This window comes from Ambystoma mexicanum, chromosome 11 (genome assembly GCF_040938575.1).
Source record: "Ambystoma mexicanum isolate Mex_15411 chromosome 11, UKY_AmexF1_1, whole genome shotgun sequence".
Classification (NCBI taxonomy): Eukaryota; Metazoa; Chordata; class Amphibia; order Caudata; family Ambystomatidae; genus Ambystoma; species Ambystoma mexicanum.
Genome location: NC_090934.1, coordinates 1,024,387,681 through 1,024,410,969, shown reverse-complemented (window position 1 = coordinate 1,024,410,969; position 23,289 = coordinate 1,024,387,681). Strand labels below are relative to the sequence as shown.

General features: G+C 47.3%; 1 protein-coding gene across 9 annotated transcripts in view; it reads left to right on the top strand.

The window, feature by feature from the left end:
• The window catches only part of MEGF11 (multiple EGF like domains 11), a 2,301,522-nt gene that overhangs the window by 1,432,356 nt on the left and 845,877 nt on the right, over positions 1 to 23,289 (top strand). For all 9 annotated transcript variants that reach the window (XM_069624261.1, XM_069624259.1, XM_069624260.1 and 6 more), the window contains 2 exons: positions 9,944 to 10,064; positions 18,108 to 18,244. In XM_069624261.1, the coding sequence (XP_069480362.1) occupies positions 9,944 to 10,064; positions 18,108 to 18,244 (258 nt within the window). The remainder of the gene's footprint in view (positions 1 to 9,943; positions 10,065 to 18,107; positions 18,245 to 23,289) is intronic.

The following is a 23,289-nucleotide window of genomic DNA, read 5'->3' as shown; positions in this document are numbered from 1 at the left end:
TTTGAATCCCCTTATTGGTGAGCAATACTGTTCTGTGGTATTTCCGAACCTCCAGAGGACTTCGGCCTTCAACTTGGAATAATCAACTGAATAATCAGATCAGTTGCAACCAGCAGTAGATGGCTCATAAGGGCTGCACCCTATAATTCCTGTTCCACCTCCTGGAGTGGAAAGCCAACTCCATCTTTTTGAACCAGTCAAACATGTCCTGGCCCTCCTCCTATGGTTGAACCAAGCCCTAGGGTAGGTGGCACCTAGACTTTCATTGGGAGCCACCACTGGAGATATTTCCTTCTCGACTGAAAGTATGCGTGGCTTCTTTCTTGGTCTTTAGCTCTAGCTTGCGCAACATCACGTATTCCTGTTGCTTATGTTCCTCCAGGGCCATCCTCCTCTCCTCTAGGGGGTAGAGCCTATCAGCTTTGAGTGCTGCGACAGCTCTTGTGGCCTGGCTGAAGTGCAGAATCTACCCGATGAGGGCATCCTGTGGAGGCTCGCGGCCCATGGGCTAACACAGTGCCCCCCCGATGGGAGTAATACTGAGAAGCGCTATTGCTTTTGCTCTCCTCAGGGGTTTCCAGGCCTCACATGTGTATGGGCAACAGGGGTAGGGAATCCAGCATGCTGCTGGTCCAAGTATAGCCCCCCATTCCCCTAGCTTTCTTGAAAGCTTGGAGGCTTTTCAGCAGTTTGGCCTTCTTAACCTTTCCGCTATGGGGGAGACCCCTCTCTCGACATAAGTCGCACAAGGCACTTGTTGTCAAGGTGTGCACCATGCTCATGTTCAGTTGCATGGTTGTAAAATTATCTTGGCAGTAAAAACTAACGTTAACTGAACACACTTATTTTGGCTGGCTGTGCTGTAGGCACAGTCTGTTTCAAATGCCCACCACTGCCACCAATGTGACAAATTGGATTCTGCCTCACAGGAGTACAAGGATGAGTAGGGGGTCAAAGGGCCCACTCAGCCCTCACACTCCTACAAACCAAAACACAACAAAAGCATAAAGGTAAAAGAGTGACAATCAAGAGATGTAGCTCCTTCGTCTTTTGTGGTAATGCGGGCCTAGGGAAGGCTATTCTCTCAAGAGGGGTGTGAAGGTGAACCAGTAGTGACCTAAACAAAACAGTATCACAGTCCAAAATAAAGTGACTGTCCAATCAAGGTTCTATAAAAATATAATCCCTGTAATAAGACCCACCATCTGCAAGTAGAACAAAAGGAGATTACTATACCAAATCCTGCCTCAAATGAAAGAACAAAGAAGATGCAAAAGACAGGAGAAAGTAGCACTCTGAGCGTAGTTCCAGAAGTGGTAGGTATGTTACTATAATAAAAAGTATATTGGACCGAAGTGGACTGTGGGGGCAGTTCAATGTCACAGTACCTGGATTCAGTTCTTGGTGTGCTGATGCATCAGACGCGGGCTCGAACAATGATGCGGGCTGACCAGGCTCAGTTTGGCATGTAGGATCGTGGAGGCCCTGAAAGCAAGCGGGTGTGGAGTATGGTTGAAATGTGGGTGCTCTCTTCAGTCGAACAAGAGCAGTTCAAGTGGTGCAGGTAAAGTGGTCCCAAGAAAAATTCACAGTTGTACAGGCTGAATCGCGGTTTGGCCACTGGGAGAGATTGGCGAGTGATGCTCCAGCGGTTTAAGACGGCAGGCGACGGTCATGGAAGTGGTAATCGAGAGTGCATCGATGTACAGTCAATGAGGCAGTGGTTCTTGGGATAGCTGGACCAAGTCATGGTTGTAAACACTGGTTACAGTCAGCAAGTGACCCTGCAGAGTTTTGGTTCGGGTTCCGTCATTGAGCAGACTCTTCATGCCTAGTAAGTGACATGTTTCGCTAGAACACAAATTAGTGCTGAGCTGGTTTAGATGTAGTGCAATAGTTCAGCTGATTGGAGGAATGCAGACACCAGCACCAGCACTTGCCCTATTACTCAGGATGCTGAAGCGAACAGTTCAGGAGCGACCAGTTCAGTGCGATACAGCAGGAAACGTCAGCTGGCCTGGCCCTCCGATTTGTGTGTGGCCTTTGCAAAGGACTCACGGACAGGATACTCCAGTTCAGGGTCTGTTCTTCTGACACACAAGATCCGTTGCAGAATGATTGGTCCTGATCCACAGCATTGGTCACTCCCAATGTTCCCTGGGAGTAGTTAGGGGACAGATCTTCCATCTGTCTTGGACGGCTCCTTCTTCACCTCCGGTGGAGGGGTTGGACAGTGCAACTGTCCAAAAGGAAGTCCAGGTGAGAATCTTCAGAATGTCTCTTCAGCCTTAAAAGGGGTGTAAGATTCCTTTTAAAGTCACATGTCATCAGGATATTATTCTAAAACTAGAATGCTTTAGGCGACCTATCCAAGCTCCAGGCTGGAGTGGACTTTTCTCTGTTGATTATGTACCCAAAGTGCATTGCTTTTGAGGAAGTGGAGGTGACAGGAAAGGGAAAGAGAGACAATGAGAGACAAGATGGTTGGTTTCTTTCATTGTCCACTGCACTCCTACCTATCCCAGTCCAGCCCCCCTTCCTTCGTACTTACAAAAAAGACATTTAAATATGCAGCACCCTTGTGTGAGGCCGCTCCTCCTGAAGGGGGGTGCTCCTTTGATACCTGGGCCCAGGTCAGCGGCCTGCTGTGCGGCTGTCTCTCGGGGAAGGGGTCACCGGCACTCACAAAGAGAATCAAAGAGAGGGTGGGTCTTCTTGGTTTCTGTCCTGCCGTGTGACAGTATCAACCTGACTAACCCAAACCGAATACACCTTCCCTTCCACAGAAGAGCTGACTCACAGGAGCTGACACATGTGCAATATCAATTGGGATGTGATGGCCGTGATCATAAATATTGCCATGCACTATGCCGAAACTCCAGCATAGCTTATTCTTAGAGATGACCCTGCCACCAGCATGGGGTACTAAGATCATCGTAATTTGGTGTACAGGGGGCATATCTTAAATGTCACTCCTGTGCTGCAGTGACTTTGCTGTCGCTGTGGCAGTCAAGTGGGCATATTGTGACCTTTGAACTCATTCTACACCACAAGCTGAACAGATGCTGCGGATCAGACTACTGATGCAGCAAGTCACAAGTGCACTGTTCTTCTGGCATGGAGTTTTGACAAAGAGGGGTCTGGTTCGCAGTTTACCCCTTTAGAGGCGGAACCACCAGCATAAAGTTATGTACTAAAAATAAAAAAGCCACCGCTGTGCACCCTTGCCAGATCACCATTCCTACTTTTATCTTTGTGGCCGGTCCCCCTTTCCTATTTTGAAAATCTGGTCACCCTAATGAATGTGTAAGGAGACTCTGCCTTAGGCTGCTAGAGTAGAGTAGACCATGGGTTGGTATTCTGAGCTGGAAATCATCTGAGCTATCACACAAGCTGATCTACGAAAGAGTCCATGTAAAGCTACCCCAACCCCAACCAACACTATAAAACGGATTGTGTATAGCTGGTGACTGGCGCAGTATGAAGAATGCTTGACACACTATTCCTCACTCAGGAATGAAGAATCTTTCACCACCTTTCGCAAAAACCTAAAAACCTTTCTATGCCACTAATGCTCTCGAACCAACATGCACAGTTATGCTTGCACTGTACCCAAAGCAAAGCACAACCTGTCTGACCCTTGTCTTGTCTCCCACACCTGTCAATGTATGACTGCAGAATGTTACATTCTACCTATGTTTAAGTTTAAGCCTTCTGTAACAGCGCCACGATGCCTCAGGGCAGCTCTGTGTGCTTTATAAATGCAAATAAATAAATAAATAAATAAAATAAAAATGTAGGCCATTGACCATAAAGGGTCTGGCTAGAAGGGGCTGCAGGCCTGTCCCCTAATGGAAAACCTAGAAAGAAAGTCACAGACCCCAGGGTTGTGAAGAAAATAGTTTAATTAAATGCAGTGTGTGTGCCGTGGGGCTGGATAGAATGTTGCACAGAAAAGAGAACAAAAAGAACAAAGGGACATACCTCCCCTGCCCAAGAATAGGCTGGGCAGGGGAGAAAATAATCTAGAGAAGATTTGAAAGGTAAGGACAGTTTAAAGACAGTTGAAGAGAAGTAAGGAGAAAAAAAGAGAAAGAAGCAGAACCGGCGCAGAGGTGAAAAAAATCAACTCCCGGGTGTGCCCGCGAGTGAGCGTGAGGCGCTGTGGTGAGCATGGCGGCGTCCTCACGGCAACCGGTATGCTGCTTGGACTAAAAACGCTGCCGCGGGCACAGACGTGAAGTTGGGGGTGCCCCCATGCCACCTGGAGTGAACATGGCGCTGTGGGGGCATGGTGGTGACTTGGGGGGTCACCACATCAACTGGGCTGCCCAGAAAACTATAAAGTGGCCGCAGGTGCGGCAGTGAAAGCAGATGAGCCCCCACTCGGGCAGAGGGGCGCCCAAGGACAGTAAATGAGTGGGCTAGGCACGTTGGGTTCAGGTGGCCCCACATGTTAGACAGGGCCACCCCGAAGAAAGCAGCTATGGGGCCAGGCCCCAGAAATATCTAGCACAAGCTCCCAGCCACTCCTAGTATCAGCAGTATGGGGAAATGTTAAGTATGTTACATGTTAAGTAGTGTCTGTATAGATAATATTAATGGAGTAGGGGCCAAAGATGTTTGAGGGGGTATGATCCCATGCGTGAGGTAGTGGAAGAAGGTGGTAGCCTGCCTGAGGCCGCCTAGGGGTTGGGACCACCCATGGAGGCTATTGTCTGGTAGCATGCATCAGTGGGTGGTACCAGGCATTAGGCAGGGGGTCTGTTGCATCAGTCCCAGCCTATGGGTCTCCCTCTGACCCCTCCATTGAAGGCGGGCCCTTGGTGGAAGCTTCCTCCCAGGCTGCCCCTGTCAGGTGACCCGGGAGGTGAAAAGCATTGAACCCCCAAGCTGACTCGCAAGGCAGCTCGGATGAAGAGCGGGATGCTGGAGGAAGTCCCGGGCTGCCTCGCGGTGACAGCCTGAGTGAAGAAAAGCCATGGGCTACCGTGATGAAGCAGCCCGGGTTAAGACTGCGTGACAGGAAGGGGCGGGCCTGAGAGTGACTGGCAGCAATCCATAGCAATGGGGACGCTGCTTAGACTAAAAGTGATGCCGCTGGCGCAGCAGTGAAAACGGTGGTGTCCCCACGCCAACTGGCCACCACCTGGAGGGCACATGGCACTGCAGGGAGCGGCGGTGGCGCAGACGGCTCCCATAGCAATGGGGCTGCCCAGAAGACTACAAAGCGGCCACAGGCAAGGCAGTAAGTGTGGGTGCCCTCCCCACCAATCTATGGGGGACATTGATGAAGGATGGCTGTGGGTGGGGTGGTAAAAGCAGGCAAGCCCCTACTCGTGCAAGGACATGAAATGTGTGGGCCACGGGCTGTGTGTTCAGGTGGCCCCACGTGGAGGACCGGGCACCCCAAAGAAAGCAATTGTTGGGCTAGGCCCCAGAAACACCTAGGACAGACCCCCAGCCACTCCACCTATCAGCAGGCGAAGAAGCACCCACCAGAAAGACAGACTCATGAAGGTACCGTAAGGGGGTGACTGACTACAGCAGGCACCCCCATCATGCCATAATATTCTATATGTTTTATATGTTGTTCTTTGTTTTTGTATTTATGTATAACTATGTATACATATTTAATTGTATAATACGTTTTAAGTAGGGCAGTCTACATATGTATAAATAGTAGGAATGTTAAGTAGAGAGGGGATCTTAATGTGATTTTAAGGTATGTCCCATTCTCACTATAGGGTCATACCCTTTTATACTAGCCCACCATCCTTTCCAGGGAAGCAGCTCTTTTGGCTTCAGCCCAACCAAAGGTTGTGGGTGGGGGTTAGGGAGGGGGCTCTGAAGCTTGATCCTGCAGTTCACGGATCAGTCCAGCACAGAGCGCTGATTAAGAATCAGCTTTGTTGTGGGAAAGACTCAACTAGTCAGAGCTGCCGCAGCACGTCCCAGCTCACACTTACGACTGGAGGAGCACGTGTCTGAAACATGGCACTATGCAATTACTTGCAATATCTCCTGAAGCACAGGGCTATTCTATGCATTGAGGGCTATTGTCACGCGGTGATGTAAGTACCAGCATACAGTCCTCACTGCAAGTGACTGTGTAATGGGAAACACATTTGATAAAATGATTGAACAAACGCTATTATCTAACTGGCTGTTTCGGCACATTGTTTCAGCTAATCCCTACCATGGAACACGGTCCACTCTCTAAATTCCTTACACTCACTTACGTGTGGGAGTAGGCAGAGTTTACAACGACTTCCTATGTAATTCAGGACTCAGTAAGCATGAGGGTCACCCTCGCCCTCTCGCTCTATTCCTAGCTGACTCCCCTCCCCCCTCTCCCAGCAGCCACTGTCGGTGTATTTTACAATCCGCATTCCTGTGTTTCTATATTTTGAAATTCCCGCTCTTGTGTGTTCAGTGTGTTCCATTTGACTTTCCGATGAGTCTTTTTTTGTTGTTTATTGTATATATAGAGTGTGGACCTTCGCAGCTAGAATGGCATTTGCTGCGGGTGGTTTCTCTAACCAAAGGGCCTTGTAGGGGGTTGGGGTCTTGCAATCTTGATCAACGCTTGCAGTGGGTCCAGTGGTGCACGTGCACTACGAGTGTGGGTGTCCCTGCGATTCTATTTGGCCCCTGGGAGACCCCGTGATGGAGTGTGCAGTCTTGAATCCAGAACTGTCTCTCAGTGTATCTTGTCAGCCATCAATCAGACACCAAGAACTATCTTAAACATCACACATTCCTGTGTTGACTCTCTGTGGAATCCTCCCACACAAGGTTGTGTGAATGGCAGAGATGCACTATACAATACTACGTGTCGTGACATAACTTTGCATAAGTTTAGGGATAGCCCACCTTTGTAGACTACTAACAGCCATCTTGCTGAAGATTGCCCTTCTTCTTCCATCAAGTACCCCCACTTAGCGCTCACACAGCGCCTGGACGCCCGAGGGCTTTGGCGCGTTATACATAATTTAACATAACATAACACAGCACTATACAATAAGTACCCATGATATGATATGATATGACATTTATAACTCGCCTATACACAAATGTTTCAAGGAGCAACGAGGCAAGGGAGGGGGAACAGAGGGAAGACAGACAACGATCTAACTAGGCCCAGTGTCATTCAGATCGCACAAGTGCATAGGAAGGGGAAAAGAGCGAGGGGGAAGGGTTAAGGGGACAGTGCAATACAACGGATAAAACAATAAATAGAGAAATAAAATACGGCCAACTGGGGCAAGTGCCAGGAAGTGCAGACATAAGTTCTGGTAGGGGGACTGTAGGGATACAGAAACAGTCACCAAGTGCGGGGGTTGCCAGGGAGGCAGTGCAGGTGTGCAACTGGTGGGTAACCAGTGCAATCTCAGTTTCAACCAGGAATTCAGCAGGGGAGAGGGGGAGAAAAAGCAGGAGCAAAGAGGAAGGTTTTAAGGTGCTTCCGTAACCGGAGATGGTTCTCCTCAAGTTTCAGGGAGGCCGTTCCAGAGGGAGGCCCCTGCCGAAGAGAGAGATCTACCACTAACTTGTTGTTTGGAGAAGCGACTGACCCTGAGGGAGTTGGAGGTGGATGAGCGAAGAGCACGAGGAGGACGATATTTAGGAAGAGACAGTTGAAGGTATTCAGGCCCCAGGCTCCAAAAGGCCTTGTGGGCAATGCAGAGGGTTTTGAACTTAATCCTCACAGCCACTGGGAGCCAGTACAGAGATGTCAGTCCTGGAGAGATACGATCCCTGGGCTTGAGGCCAAGGACAAGTCTTGCAGTCCTGTTCTGGATGAGTTGCAGAGGGCAGAGAGTAGAAGCAGGCAGATTTAGAAAGAAACTGTTGCAATAGTCCAACCTAGAGAGAACCAGAGCTCTGGGGACAGTGAGCTTCTGGGGGAAAAAGAGGAAAGGAAGAATACCTCTGAGAAGGTGCAGCTGGAAGTGTGACTTCTTAGAGGCGTCAGAGATGTGAGGAGAGAAGAAGAGTGTGGAGTCGAAGATGACCCCAACGTTTTTAGCCTTGCAGGTGGGGGCAGGAGGAGGTGGTTTTGTTTCGTCACACTGATTACATGCCTTGGAGCTGTAGCATTGATTTGGGTTACAATGAACATCTATTGGTCCATATTGCTGATAGTCCGACCCTCCCCGCCTCCAGTGGACGTGAAGGTACGCTCTGCAATTAGACCTGTAAATTATGCAGTTGGGATGGAGGGAGAGGGTCTGTGCGCACGATGTGACATTTTGTTTCTTGCATCAAGACCTTTGTCAGTGGCTACTATGCCACGGCAAAGGAGGGCATGCTTGCATAAACCCCCTCCAAGGACTTTAAGTGGGGTAAGAACTCGAGGGGCAACCTAATTTGGGGGCGTGGCTTGTGGGATGGGTGTGGCATAAAAAAGTACACAAACCATAGTAAGGTACGCAAAATAATATAGAAATGCATGTAAGCATTTATATATTTGTATGTGTGCCTTGCTATGGTTTGTGTAGTATGCAAGACATCTTTTATAAACATAGAAATATGTAACATATTTCTATGTTTGTAAAAAGATGGCTTGAAAAGTACACAAACCATAGTAAGGTACGCATATAAATATATAACATTTATATATTTGTTTGCATAAAATATCAATTCAATTCAATTCAATGCATACCTTATGGTTTGAGTACTTTTCAAGCCATGTTTTTTAAACATTTCGAGGTTTATAAAAGATGACTTGAAAAGTACACAATTCAATGCATCTTTTATAAAGCTTTGACGAGTCTTTGTCGGTCGGTAAAGCTTTATAAAAGATTAATTGAATTGTGTACTTTTCAAACCTCGAAATATGTCACGGAATCCCCAGGTTCGCCGAGGGTTAAAGACGCCTCAGCGACCTGGGGAAACAAAGGGACAGTAACCTCTGGTGACCCCTCGCACGATGGGTCACCAGAGGAAGTTAGTGACTGACAGAAGTGCCAGCCTGTGGTTGGCTGGCACTCCTGCCTGAATTAATGGCGGGTGCAGCTCCCGTCGCAGCTGCAATGGGCAATGTGGTGGTGGGACCAGGGGCCCCAGCAGGGCCCCGGCTCAGCCCCACTTTTTGGAAACTGCCAGGGCCTGGCCCCGGCTGGCCCGGCCCACTTAAAGCACGGGTCATCGCTAAGGTGCAGCCCAGGGCACGTTCAGGCTCTGGTGATGGTTTGAGAAGCCCTCAGCGCAGCCGCGGTGCTAGCACGTTCAGCGCCAGGAGCCTCCAGGTATGGACGGACGCTCGCCTTCAGAGAGCACCGCCATCCGTTAACAAGACGCTTCTGCCGCAGTCCTCCGGGCTCGTAATTGGATATTTTATCGTGTCGCTTTTCTACAGCAGTGCAGACAATTTGTTTCATCAAAGACAAAACCCAAAGTAAAAATAAAAATAAAAGCAGCAGAAAGTGCTTGTCTCATCATTTCCCCGTTGCAGTGTTAAGTGCATATTTTGCAGCGGGTTTTGTTTCCTTATTTTTTTCCCCTGAAAGTTGATGATTTGATTGCCTCAACTGATTAATTTTATCTCGCTATCATAATAAAATCAGCTATTGGGGTGGGGGCATTTTGACCTGGAAATTTGATGTGTGCTTTTCTGATGTATTGCATTGATAGAGCATAATGAAAATGGCGTATGCCCCTAAACTTGAATAGGTAGGTGTTCATTATACTGCTTATCGGGAATATTGTTAACATCCTCAGAAGGATGAAAGTCTGAGATATCACCCAGCTTTCTGCAGCAGGTACATTAACTCATTGAGCTGCGTTACAGCAATTCGAATGTTTGACCTTCAGGTTACAATCAAGTCTTTAATGTGGCCGTTCTCTTGTGCGTGTCCTGCAGCTGAGCCCTGTAGGTAGGGCATGACTTCTGTGAATCTTCTTGTTTGACCTCACAATGTAGTCCTTTCTTTTTCAGCTGTGAGGAGCTCTGCCCACCTGGCAGTCATGGCGTCCAGTGTGAGCAGCGGTGCCCGTGTCAGAACGGGGGGACCTGCCATCATGTCACTGGCGAGTGCGCGTGCCCGGCAGGTTGGAAGGTAGGTATAGAAGCGCCCATGCTGGGTTTGACCAAGGCCCCCTTCTTCTGACAGTTGTGTCTTCTTCATGGAATTGTCTCACATAGTTTCCATGGTACCCAGATCCAGCATAGGTTTTGTTGACATCGATTTTTTTTTTTTAACATTGGGCTATATATGTCCAGGTTGAAAAAATGTGAAATTCTACAAGATGAATACAAATACCAACTGAAGTCAGAGATCAACAGAGATCCTTAGACCCAAATACCCACTTCCAAGACACAACTCAAATCAACTGGAATGTTTGCCATGCATTACAGTAGATGGGGAAAGAACATTTGCCAGGAACTAGGGGAAGTAGAAACCAGTTGTAACTGGACATCTGGGGCCTGATTCATGGATTTTTTAGCATGGTGCACAGTGACTTTGCACACCCAACTACAAACACCCCGATCGACAGAGTGGTGCAAAGTGTATTTTTGCAGTGCAAAGTGACTTTCTTTTATCACTTTTTATAATGGACAGGAAACACAAAAGCCATGTTTCACAACCCCAGCCTGGCTTGATCAACAGCACTGTTCCAAGGGGTTGCTGCAGGTCAACACGCGTCCAAAGACCTAGGTCTAGGCCAATTGGGCCACATGAGGGGTGTATCTCTTTTTGTTCCCATAAGCATGATGATCACATTTTTTGGTTTTTCCCTCCCCCCCAAATTGCCCAACCTCGGCCCCTTTATCCGGAGCCTCCACCCATTTCTCTATCTGCCTCCGCTTTACTCCCCTTCCCCATCTATCCCCACACTATTCTTGTTTTCTGCTGCTCCCTTTTTGGTGACTGGTATGCTATATTCAGTTTTGGGGAGGTTTGCTCATGTTCTGCCTCCTTTTGGCAAATAGATTCAGATCCCAAATTGTGTGTGGGATAGACCCTATCATCCTCCAGGAGCAGCCAAGCTAGAGTGGAGGTTGTATACGAATTGACCGAGTTACAATTGTCCGAATGACAATTGACCTTTTGCACAATTGACCGAATTTTAAAGGTCAATTAGTACCTCCCGCACCCCCCACCCAATCCACAACCCCCCACCCAAACCCCTTGTATTATTTATAATACGAAACCAACCCACTATAACTATAAAAAAATAAAAGGTCAATTGTGAAAAAGGTCGATTAGGATCATTAAAATTCGACCAATTAGGTCATTCAGTCAATTGTAGTGGGTCAATTTGGGTAATACCAGAGTGGATGCCTCATGTTTTTCGCGGGCACCAAAGATTTGCCCAAGGCTATTAGAATGATTACCTTTGTGTTGTTGGTCCATCAGGCAAAATGTAAGTCTTGAGGAGTCTGACTCAAAAAGAGTGTGGGAGGAAGGGTTGTGAAAATGGGGAGTGATCTGCAAGGACGGAGGCAGGCAGAAGCTTGGCCGGTGTGTGGAATGTGCTTGAGTGCGGCGGAAGAATCACCAGGATAGCTTTGTTGTGGTGCATGTAGTGCTGGCGGTGCCAGTGTATGAAGTGTTGGGGCGTGCCAGTGGGTTTGGCATGCTGTGATTTGTGAGGAGCTTGTGATGGAGGTCTGATGGGCTATCCTGAGTAGATGAGCTGGAAAGAGTTAGATTGCTTTTGAGAGTGGGGTTGATAACCTAGTTGATGGCAGGTGTAGTTGCCTGGGGAGGGAGGAGAGCAGGGAGGATGTGGGGGGATGCATTAGAAAGCCAGAATTGCCATGTGGTCTTGCTAGACTGGAGAAAGGGTTAATACATCTTTATTGGGTGCTGAACAGGCAGTTGGCTATTTGCCTATTCCCTTAATATGCTAATTTGCTCTCGCGCCTAGAAACACTTGTGCACATCGCGCCAAGGAACACTTTTGTTCCGGTACGTTATAAATGACTTATCGTATCATATCATTATCCTTACCTCTGAATGTCCAGGTGAATGGACCACATAAGTTTCAAGCGCACCTCTTAGATCTAGGTTTGTAGACCAGGCAGATGGAATGATGTAGGGTGGTGAGTGGAATGACTCAGATATGAAGGCTTGATGCCTACAGGGGCCAAAATACACAGATTTCCCACAAGCGTCAGCGAGACTCAAGAAGGAAGCTCAGATTAACCTACCCACACACCATATCAAAATATCCACCCACTCCGATTGGCGTGGAGTGGGATTCAGGCCTTAAACCCAGACAACCTGACCCGGCCACACAGGACAGAATGTGAGTTTTAGTGTGGGGCTGGAGATTGGTCTGTGAGCCCCTGGGAATTGTGCTGAGGTCCAGAGGTGGTCCTTCTAAAGTCCCCTACATTCACAGCCCTTAGACAGACAATCTGGTTTCCATAAATACCTGGTTCACTATTTGATAAGTGAGAGAACACTGTCGCAACATTATGTTTTAGCTAAACTGTGGATAAGACATTAGAACAGAAAAGCCATAAACATTCCTAAAATAATTCCAAAGACATGATTTGGAATAAAAACTATGCAATATCACTCTACTGCGATCCTCTCGAGCAACCACAGCTCAGTATTCCTTCCCCTGAATACTTAGGAGGAGGATAACTCCCCGATTGGTCTTTAGCTGATCTGTAGGCCCTGTATCTGCATGGCAGTCCAGGATCCCTGGTGGATACTCCCACAGTGAGTCTGTCTGGTATCGTCGTGAGAAGGGTTGAGAACACAGTCCAGAAATTAAATCTCTATGCAGCGAGGGTCAGTGGAAAACCAGGTGTTCACTTAAACTTTTTCAAGGCCCTTTGCGGGACTAAAGAGCGGTACTGCAACACCTTAGTCATTAGGTTAAAATTGATGTCCACAAAACGAGAAACAGCACATGGACTAGCTGCAAGAACATGGCGGCCTCAAGAAACAAAATGTTAATCTGTAGGCCTTGACCGTTTAAATCAAATGTGGTGGGTGTGACTTACAAGAAGCGCCACTAGATGTGCTGGAATAGCGCCCTAAAATATGAGCTCGAGATCTGCAACTAATGGCAGTATTAAAAGTAGTGCCGGGCAAGTCTTAAAGCGCTGTACTCAAATGGTGCTTGGAATCAGGCAAAGCTGTCTCATGAGGGGGGGGGTGGCAAACTGTTTTTTAAAAGGCTCTTTTCATACTGTTTACTATGCAGTTCAGTTCCAAGCAAAGGCTCTAATTGTCTCAAATCTGGAAGAATGTATCCAAATCCGAATAAAGGCCCCATTTCAGAAAGACGTAAAATAAAACAATGAAATCAAAGTAAATTAATAGAGAAATGCATGCTAAGGGTCAGAGCTAGGTGTCACCAATTTGAAGCAATTCATGTCCACACGATTGTGATTATTCAACCTAATTAGAACACCCCATTTCTTTCATAGGCTTGAATCGGATGTGAGTTGGTTGACCTAGGATATGATATGATAGGTTATTTATAACGCACTTAATACCCAGACGTTTCTAAGCGCGGACCCGGGGATCGATCCTGTGGTGCTCAGTGTCATCTTGTTTCCAAGGCGAGCACGTTTCCCCTGAGCTATCCCCCCTTCACTTCCCTCCTATCTCTAGTTAAAACGGCCAACCTTTCTTCACAAGAAGGACAGCATGCAGTGTTGCTTGGTCCTGCAAGAGCGAGCGTTTAGTGACACCCAGGGAAATAGAGTAATAACTGTATGCATAGCTCAGTGGGTTAGGCGCTCATCTCTGACTAAGGGTCAGCCTGCTATTCACTACTTTAAACCCCCACAGAGTATAAAGCTCCTGCAGGTACACGCTGGGTCCCAAAAAACAAGTAAGGGGCGGAGATTCTAGCCTTTTAAAAAAATGATGTCAAAAACGGCTAGCTTTCCTCTGGGAGGATAAAAGGCCTCGAATTAAATACAGCACCCTCATTCTCCCAAAGGAGAAGGGGGGGCCTACCCTGACTTCCACAATTACTATGTGGCAGCACAGCTGCGTATCCTAGTGAGCCACATAAGAGAAGCAATGGGTGGGCCTTGAGAATGGCCTCTTTGCCCCTGTAGCCCTGGGGGAGTGGTTGTGGTCGCCCTGCAAGGAAATCCCACGGAGGGCCAGGGAACACCCGGTATTGAAGTCGCGTTGGTCCGTCTGGGACATGGGCAACAGCAGCATGACAGGAGTAACTACCTGGCCTTCGCCCCTCAGCTGCATATGGGCCCCGCCGCCATCGCAGAGCCACTAAGTATCCAGCCCAAGTACGAACAAGGCTTGGTTAGAGCAGGACAAATGTGGAGGGATGGCGTCTTTCTAACCAAGGACGAGCTAGAGAACGCACAACAGGGCCTGAAAATATAATCGTTGCCATTCCTCCAGCTAAGAGGGGTTCTTTTAGATAAAAGGTGGAAGGGTCAACTACAACGCCCGCTGACCCCACTTGCGAACATATTAAACATGCACACAGGCACCAAAGGGCTCATAGCCAAGATATATAGTGCTCTCATAAACAGAGGACCCCTCCCACCCCCCAGTATGAAGGCCAAATGGGATGCAGAGCTGAGGCTTGAGGATGAGCAGAAAGGTTGGGAGGCTATCCACAGGGCAGTATGGAAATCCTCTATCGCCACACAATACAAAATTCACAACTGTCGCATCCTCGTGCAATGGCATCTGACTCCCCAAAGGTTGGCAAGAATGTATAAAGGGATCTCCCCCCTATTGCTGGAGGGGCTGCACGCAAGACGGCACATACTGGCACCAATGGTGGGCCTGCCCACACATACAGATCTTTTGGAAAGAAATCCTGGGATGGATTTATCAGGTGGAAGGGATACATAGACACTTGACCCCTCTGCTAGTCCTTTTCAGGTTGGACGCGATCGAAGAGAGGTACTGCCTTCTCCCGCACATGCCCAGAAACCTCCTTCTAGCGGCCCGTGTGTGTGTCACAATTAGATGGAAGGCCCCATCCCTCCCAAACAAGGATGAATGGTTGCGTAACACAAAAGAAATCTATGACATGGAAAGACTAGCGGCCCTAGTGGTGGATGCATGGCGAGCGTAGGCACAGCTAACTGAGTATAGACACCCAGTAGGCAAGTCAGACCACGAATGTAACCCACAGAGCCCTCTGCTCGATCTGCATGTGAGGAGAACTATTGCTTGGAATGGTGGCCCGCACGACCGTGAACACTTACACATTCTGGACGCCTGGGGAGGGGTGGGTGGGCTGTGAGGCGGGTGGGGCCTTCTTCTTTAAGGTTCTTCTCTTCCTTTTCGTTGTAGGCACCCTTTGCTTCCCTCTTCTCTCTATTTGGACGACAACTCTCATTTCCTACTATTCCACTCTGTCTGTGCCTCCCTCTACTCTATCGTTATGGTGGGACGGGGGTCCTTGTCCTGATCTTCAGTGAAAGTTAAAAACCATTCATGTTGATCTGTTTGGTTGCTTAGTTCATTGTATTACTCTGTAATGTCGTTTCATTTGCGGATCACAATAAACAAATATTTGAAGGGAAAAAAAGATTGTCCCCAGGTTTGCTGTTCTCTAATGGGTTCCCCCAGAACAGCAATTTAAGAGGATAATAAGAGATAGCACTCCACCTGTCAGGCAGATGGCTCAGGACCACTGGGGCTCTTGTGGGAATGGCAGCAAGTGCAGATAGGAGAGCCTGCACTCCATGTAGTGTGCAAGCAGCTGTATTTACTCAGGATAAGAGTGCCATTAGGAGAGATCCAGTCCTGCTACTGTAATCAGGGTGTTGACAGCATGGACCATTCCACATTTTTCATGGAGAAGAATGGAGAAGTCTCTGCTACTCCAGCAGCGACAATTTCTAGTCAAATGTCTTCATACTGCCAAAAATCGACGTCATAAAGATTGTCAACCAATCAACGTACGGCTACCCTAACAGGAAACATTGCATATTACAGGGGATTTTCTTAAGAATTCACAGTGCAGCAAAGTTACACTCATGCAATGAAGCAGTAGTTGAGTTTTCGGATGAGAACATTCCTATCACTTTTAAGGCAGGCCCCACGTTTTTTTTATTTTTTTATTTTATGGTTAATCAAATAACCTTTAACAAATAATTCGACAAAGTTAAACAAGATTAGAATACAATGTTCAAAACATTTCATTACAATTGAGCAAGATCTCTTACAATTCATTCAATTACAAGAAACATAAAAAGCCATTATACTAGAATACAATTCAGGAAATTACAGGTGTCATAATATTCAGAACTACACTTAAGAGGAATGAAAGCCAAATACAATTCTTACTGTGCAAAAAAGCATTCCAACCATCATCAGTCATTAGGACATCTGAGTGGGGAGCATTTACTGAACTACTGCAGCCTCCAAATGAACACCCTAAACCCTAGCCTGTCACCCCTTATTTCACTGGTCAGTAAAATACATGAAGTTCTTAATTTGTGGAGGAGATCCCTGCAATTGGTGCTGAGATGTGCACCTGGACAAGACTCAATAATTGAGCTGTGTAATGTGTTTTTCGTCAGGGCTTCCCTTGGGGTAGCCACTTCCTTCCCAGGTGCCAGCCATACCATTGAATACATGAAAAGAGTGCTCTCCTGGGCTTTTGAAATGGAACAAAGCAAGTAGCTGTTCTGATGGGTGATTTATTTGCACGGCCAGGGTTAGATCTGTTTTTCCTCTCTGGACTGCGTCGCCAAAACGAGCGCTTCTTTCCTAACATCGAGTAGAATCAGAAACATAACGGATGGACTGTAAAGACAGTGCCGCAGTCTAGAAAAACCACAGAAATAAATCTAAGCTGCGGCCCAATCATTACTCACATTCAGTTACACAAAGCGCCACTTGAAACCACCTACTGAACCTGCTAGCTGAGGTGGCTGGGGAGTTTCCCATCGAGTGGGTGCTCCTGAAAGGTTGAGGGGCACCGGCACGGGCGTTCCCACATCGGGCTTACATGACCCTTCAATCCTGGCGATGGCAGGTTGCTGCTGAATGATATACCATCCTGGGTACTCTTTTACAGTGTAAGGACAAAACCCTGCAGGCACGCCAGTCCTCACCACTCTTCCTGCCTTCTGTTTTCGTATGTTTGTGTGTGTGTGTGTTTGTACAGCGCCACGTGCATTGCAGGGCCACAACACAGCATCACTATTGTCAGGGCTATAAGTGGGGTAAGAAATCGAGGGGGCGTGGTTTATGGGATGGGCGTGACCTAAATAAGCACACAAACTGTAGTAAGGTACGCAAACAAATATATAAATGCATGTAAGCATTTATATATTTGTATGCCTCCCTTACTATGGTTTGTGTAATATACGAGACATATTTTATAAACATAGAAATATGTAACATATTTCTATGTTTATAAAAGATGGCTTGAAAAGTACACAAACCATAGTAAGGTACGCACACAAATATATAACATTTATATATATGTGTGTGCATACCTTATGGTTTGTGTACTTTTCAAGCCATCTTTTTAAAACGTTTCTATGTTTATAAAAGATGGCTTGAAAAGTACACAGTTCAAGCCATCTTTGATAAAGCTTTGCCGACGGACAAAGCCTGAGGCGTCTTTGTCCGTCGGCAAAGCTTTATAAAAGATTGCTTGAATTGTGTCATTTTTAAGAGTATCTTTATTTAACCTCTAAATATGTTTTGGAATCCCCAGGTTCACAGAGGGATAAAGAAGCGTCGGCGACCTGGGGAAATAAAGTCACAGTAACTTCCTCTGGTGACCCCTGGTGCGAGGGGTCACCAGTGGAAGTTGCAGTAACTGATAGAAGTGCCAGCGACTCACAGCGTCGCTGTGGCTAGATGGCACCTCTGTCAGCTTGCCTGACCTAATGGCGGGCGCATCTCCAGTTGCGTCTGCGGCTGCGACGGGATAATGCATCCTGCCAATGTTGTGGTGGGACCAGGGGCCCCGGCAGAGCCCCGGCTCAGCCCCACTTTTTAGAGACTGCCGCGGCACGGCCCCGGGTGGCACGGTCCACTTAAAGCACTGACTATTGTCTTCATTCAGAGTGTGTGTGTGTGTGTGTGTGTGTGTGTGTGTGTGTGTGTGTGTACACACACACAGAGCCGTGCAGCGTCATCACGCATAATCCCCTTTCTTGTCGCCTGTCTCTGCAGGGAGCTGTCTGTGCCCAACCCTGCTCTCGGGGGAAGTATGGAATTAATTGCAGCCAGGATTGCCCCTGCCACCACGGAGGGCAGTGTGACCATGTGACGGGACGGTGTCAGTGTGCAGCGGGTTACACCGGAGATAGGTAAAGGTTTCTAAAGTTATTAAAGGCTGTACTCAAGAAACAGTAACATTTGCCTTAATTACGAGCCATTTGGTGAACTCCATTGTAAATGCTGCTTTTTAATTTTAAGAGGCAATACGACACCTTTTACTGACAATCCTTTAGCCAGGATATATAATCTTTTATTTTGCAATGTAGTACTGTAGAAATGCAATCAGAGTTCCAGCAAACTGTCTTTTTATATGCAACTTGTTAGGACAAAGAGGACTTCTAAAGCAGATGGAATGTTGTATTATGGAATATTATGTTACAATACTAGCTCCCATACCATTGCCATTGAAAGGGCCTCTTGGTACAGTATTACCAGAGATCACAACTGCAGGACTCAGCGTCTCCCTGTCTTCACAGCAGAATATTATGTTACAATACTAGCTCCCATACCATTGCCATTGAAAGGGCCTCTTGGTACAGTATTACCAGAGATCACAACTGCAGGACTCAGTGTCTCCCTGTCTTCACAGCACTAGGTGGATAATTAATGAATGAATGGTCTTTCCAAACCTTAAATGACCCAAAGCGAGTCTTGGGAGGAGTCCGAGGTCAATGCATAGAGCTTAGCCTGGATAGAAAAGGCGTGCCCAGTCATACAGCCGCCTCACTGTGATCTTAGCTGCTCTAAAATGGCATTAGTTGATTGGAAGGCTCAGTTTGGTGATTAGTGAAGACATTTCTGATTGTAATGTTATTAAGCTTTTATGCTGCAGCAATGGGCGAAAATGCATGTGGTTTCTGCATAGAAGGATCAAAGGGACTAGTCAGGCTGAGTGCTGCACTCAGGACTGGAGTGGCCCAAAGGACAGCGCCCGAACTGCCAATCAGTAAAAAGGCAAGGCCAGACCCGTAGAATGCATGTGGTTTCTGCATAGAAGGATCAAAGGGACTGGTCAGGCTGAGTGCTGCACCAGGCTTGGAGTGGCCCATAGGACAGGGCCCGAACTGCCAATCAGTAAAAAGGCAAGGCCAGACCCGTAGAATGCATGCGGTTTCTGCATGGAAGGATCAAAGGGACTGGTCATGCTGAGTGCTGCACCAAGCTTGGAGTGGCCCAAAGGACCCCGCCCGAACTGCCAATCAGAAAGAAGAAGGCAAGGCCAGACCCGTAGAATGCATGCGGTTTCTGCATAGAAGGATCAAAGGGACTGGTCAGGCTGAGTGCTTCACCAGGCTTGGAGTGGCCCATAGGACAGCGCCCGAACTGCCAATCAGTAAAAAGGCAAGGCCAGACCCGTAGAATGCAGGTGGTTTCTACATAGAAGGATCGGTTGTAGGTCATTTGGTCGAAAACCAAATGATCGAATGCCATTTGATCGAGAGTCAAATGGTCAAAAAAATGGTCGATTCTTTTTTTTTTATGAGGGGGTTCCCCTCGCCCCAGCCCCCCTTTTTCTGTATACATTTTTTTTTACCAAACAAAACTAAAAAAATATATAAATAAATAAATTAAAAAATTCGACAATTTTTTTTCGACCATTTGACTTTCTATCAAATGGTCATTCGATCTTTTATTTTCGACCATTTGACCGGACACCAGAAGGATCAAAGGGACTGGTCAGGCTGAGTGCTGCACCAGGCTTGGAGTGGCCCATAGGACCGCGCCCGAACTGCCAATCAGTAAAAAGGCAAGGTCAGACCCGTAGAATGCATGTGGTTTCTACATAGCAGGATCAAAGGGACTGGTCGGGCTGAGTGCTGCACTCAGGATTGGAGTGGCCCATAGGACCGCGCCCGAACTGCCAATCAGTAAAAAGGCAAGGCCAGACCCGTAGAATGCATGTGGTTTTTGCATAGAAGGATCAAAGGGACTGGTCAGGCTGAGTGCTGCACCAGGCTTGGAGTGGCCCATAGGACAGCGCCCGAACTGCCAATCAGTAAAAAGGCAAGGCCAGACCCGTAGAATGCATGTGGTTTCTGCATAGAAGGATCAAAGGGACTGGTCAGGCTGTGTGCTGCACCAGGCTTGGAGTGGCCCATAGGACAGGGCCCGAACTGCCAATCAGTAAAAAGTCAAGGCCAGACCCGTAGAATGCATGCGGTTTCTGCATAGAAGGATCAAAGGGACTGGTCAGGCTGAGTGCTGCACCAGGCTTGGAGTGGCCCAAAGGACCCCGCCCGAACTGCCAATCAGAAAGAAAAAGGCAAGGCCAGACCCGTAGAATGCATGCGGTTTCAGCATAGAAGGATCAAAGGGACTGGTCAGGCTGAGTGCTTCACCAGGCTTGGAGTGGCCCATAGGACAGCGCCCGAACTGCCAATCAGTAAAAAGGCAAGGCCAGACCCGTAGAATGCATGTGGTTTCTACATAGAAGGATCGGTTGTAGGTCATTTGGTCGAAAACCAAATGATCGAATGCCATTTGATAGAGAGTCAAATGGTCGAAAAAATGGTCGATTTTATTATTTTTTTTATTTTTTTTTATGAGGGGGTTTCCCCCCACTCTCCCTTTTTCTATATTTATTTTCTTTTACCAAACAAAACTAAAAAAATATATAAATAAATAAATAAATAAAAAATTCGACCATTTTTTTTTCGACCATTTGACTTTCGATCAAATGGTCATTCGATCTTTTATTTTCGACCATTTGACCGGACACCAGAAGGATCAAAGGGACTGGTCAGGTTGAGTGCTGCACCAGGCTTGGAGTGGCCCATAGGACAGCGCCCGAACTGTAGACCCAAAACGCTGGTGTAGGCCACTTCTCTTGGTCAAAATAGGCCAATTTATTGAATTTTTTCTGTGTGCAGCTAGTAGTTTTGATCGATGTTGCTAAACAAACATTCTTTAAAATGCACAATTTGAAACACATTGTAACAAAAACTCCCCCTTAGGTACTCCTCAAACAGCCCTCAAAAGGAATGCATTGCCATTTGTGCCACGTTTTCACTGAAGGGGTTTTCACAGGTTGATGTTCTTGTATGGGCTCCCACAGAACAACAGTTCAAGGCGGTGATAGGAAATGGCAATTTACCTGCAGATAAACAGATATCTCAGGATCTTGTGGTAATAGTAGCAACTGCAGATAGGAGCGATTGCACTCTATGCAATGTGCAGGCAGCGGTATTAACTCAGGATCAGAGTGCCATTAGGAGAGACCCAATCCTGCTACTGTAATCAGGGTGTTGGTAGCCCAAAGCTGGAAGATGGACTACTCTGGGCAATCACTGCTACTTCAGCAGTTGACAAAGTCAGACATCCTAATAGTGCAAAAGATAGGCATTATCCAGACAGACAACCAATCAGCCAATGGATTCCCTGACAGGAAACATGGCACATTGCAGGGGGTTTTGTCCCGGATTCCCATTCTAGCAAAGCTACCATCTTCCATTGAATCCTTAGTCGAGTTTTGGAGGAGAATATTCCTGTCACTTTTGAGCATGGTTCCAAGTCAGCATCCCTAAACAGTATCCTACAACCCTTTTATTCCACTATTCACTAAAACATATCAGGGTTTTAATTAGGTGAGAAAATCTTTGCAGTTGTTACGGAGATTGTTCATCTCAACAATTTACACTAAGGAGCTGTAACACTTGAATGGAAGGTGTAAAAGCCTTGCGCAAGGTTTTTATGCCTTCCGTTGACCCCACGGCTAATATTCAATCATTAGGATGGCGCAGAGGAGGGGCGGAATGCAACTTGCATTTCCAACACCTTCCTTACTCTTCGCCATAAAAATGTTCCAGCAGTTGTGCCAGCATGGATTTCTATGCCGGCGAAAATGCTGGAGATCAGTATGGGGTCCTCAAGCTTTATGCACCAGCATAAAGCCGGCAGACCCCATGGGGATCCATTGTACACGCTGCCCGCCATGCTCGTCCTGTAGGGCAGCGTTTACTTCTGATCTGTGCTGTTTGTTTGTGCCGTTCTTGTTTGCGGCCAAACTGTCTGCAGGCTACTTGCTCAGGCCCTGTTTTTTTTGTTTATTTTGTTTATTTCTTTATTTCCTCCCCACCCCCAATGTTATGGAACACCCCACATTCCAGAAACCCTAAAATACCGAACATGGTCGCAGTCTGGGCCTGTGAACGCTTTCATCATTTTTAAAGTAGGACAACATATTACACTCGTGAAAGGCTACCAGGCCTTACTGTCACTTTTTGGCAACCCGAATACAAGAATGCCACCGCAAATAGAACAATGGGGCATCAGACTGCAGGAACACAACTTCAAGATCATTCACAAACCTGGTGGAGATAAAAACACAGCAGACTGCTTGTCCAGGCATCCAGGGATGCAAGCAGACAACACTCTCGAGAGTGAAGCGGAATACTACATCCAATACAGAAAATGCTCTCCTGCCAACACTAGCGACATTTGCAGACAAAAGCAAAGATGACACGACCATCAGAGTGGCTGTACACTGCAGAAAAGGTAACAGGTGGGGGAACTAGAAAAAATGTACTGAAGTGTGCTCAAGGAGTTGACCCCCAAGGAAATGGACAGGGTAGCAAAAGGTCCATCATGAGTTAGCGCCCACCAGCCAAGGCATCCTACTGCATGGTTCTCCTCAAGTTTTAGAGTGGCAGGGATGCTGCTCCAGAGGGAGGCCCCAGCCGAAGACAGAGATCTACCCCCACCTTGTTTCTTTGAAAAATGACTGACCCTGTGGGAGTTAGAGGTAGAGGAGCGAAGAGCTTGAGGGGTAGATATTTGTGGAGGGATAGCTGAAGGTATTTTGGACCCAGGACCCAGAAAGCCTTGTGGACAATGCAGAGGGTTTTTAATCCTTGCATTCACTGGGAACCAATGGAGAGGTTTCAGATCTGGAGAGATACGATCCCAGGGCTTGAGGCCAAGGACAAGTCTTGCAGTCCTGTTCTGGATTAGTTGCATAGGGCAGAGATTAGAGGCAAGTAGATTTAGAAAGAGGCTGTTACAATAGTCCAACCTAGAGAGAACCAGAGCATGAGAGACAATGAACTTCTGAGGGAAGGAGAGCAAAGGTAGAGTACAATCACAATTCCTCATAGGTTTTTCTTATTTGCCACATAGTATGGCGTCATGTCTGCCG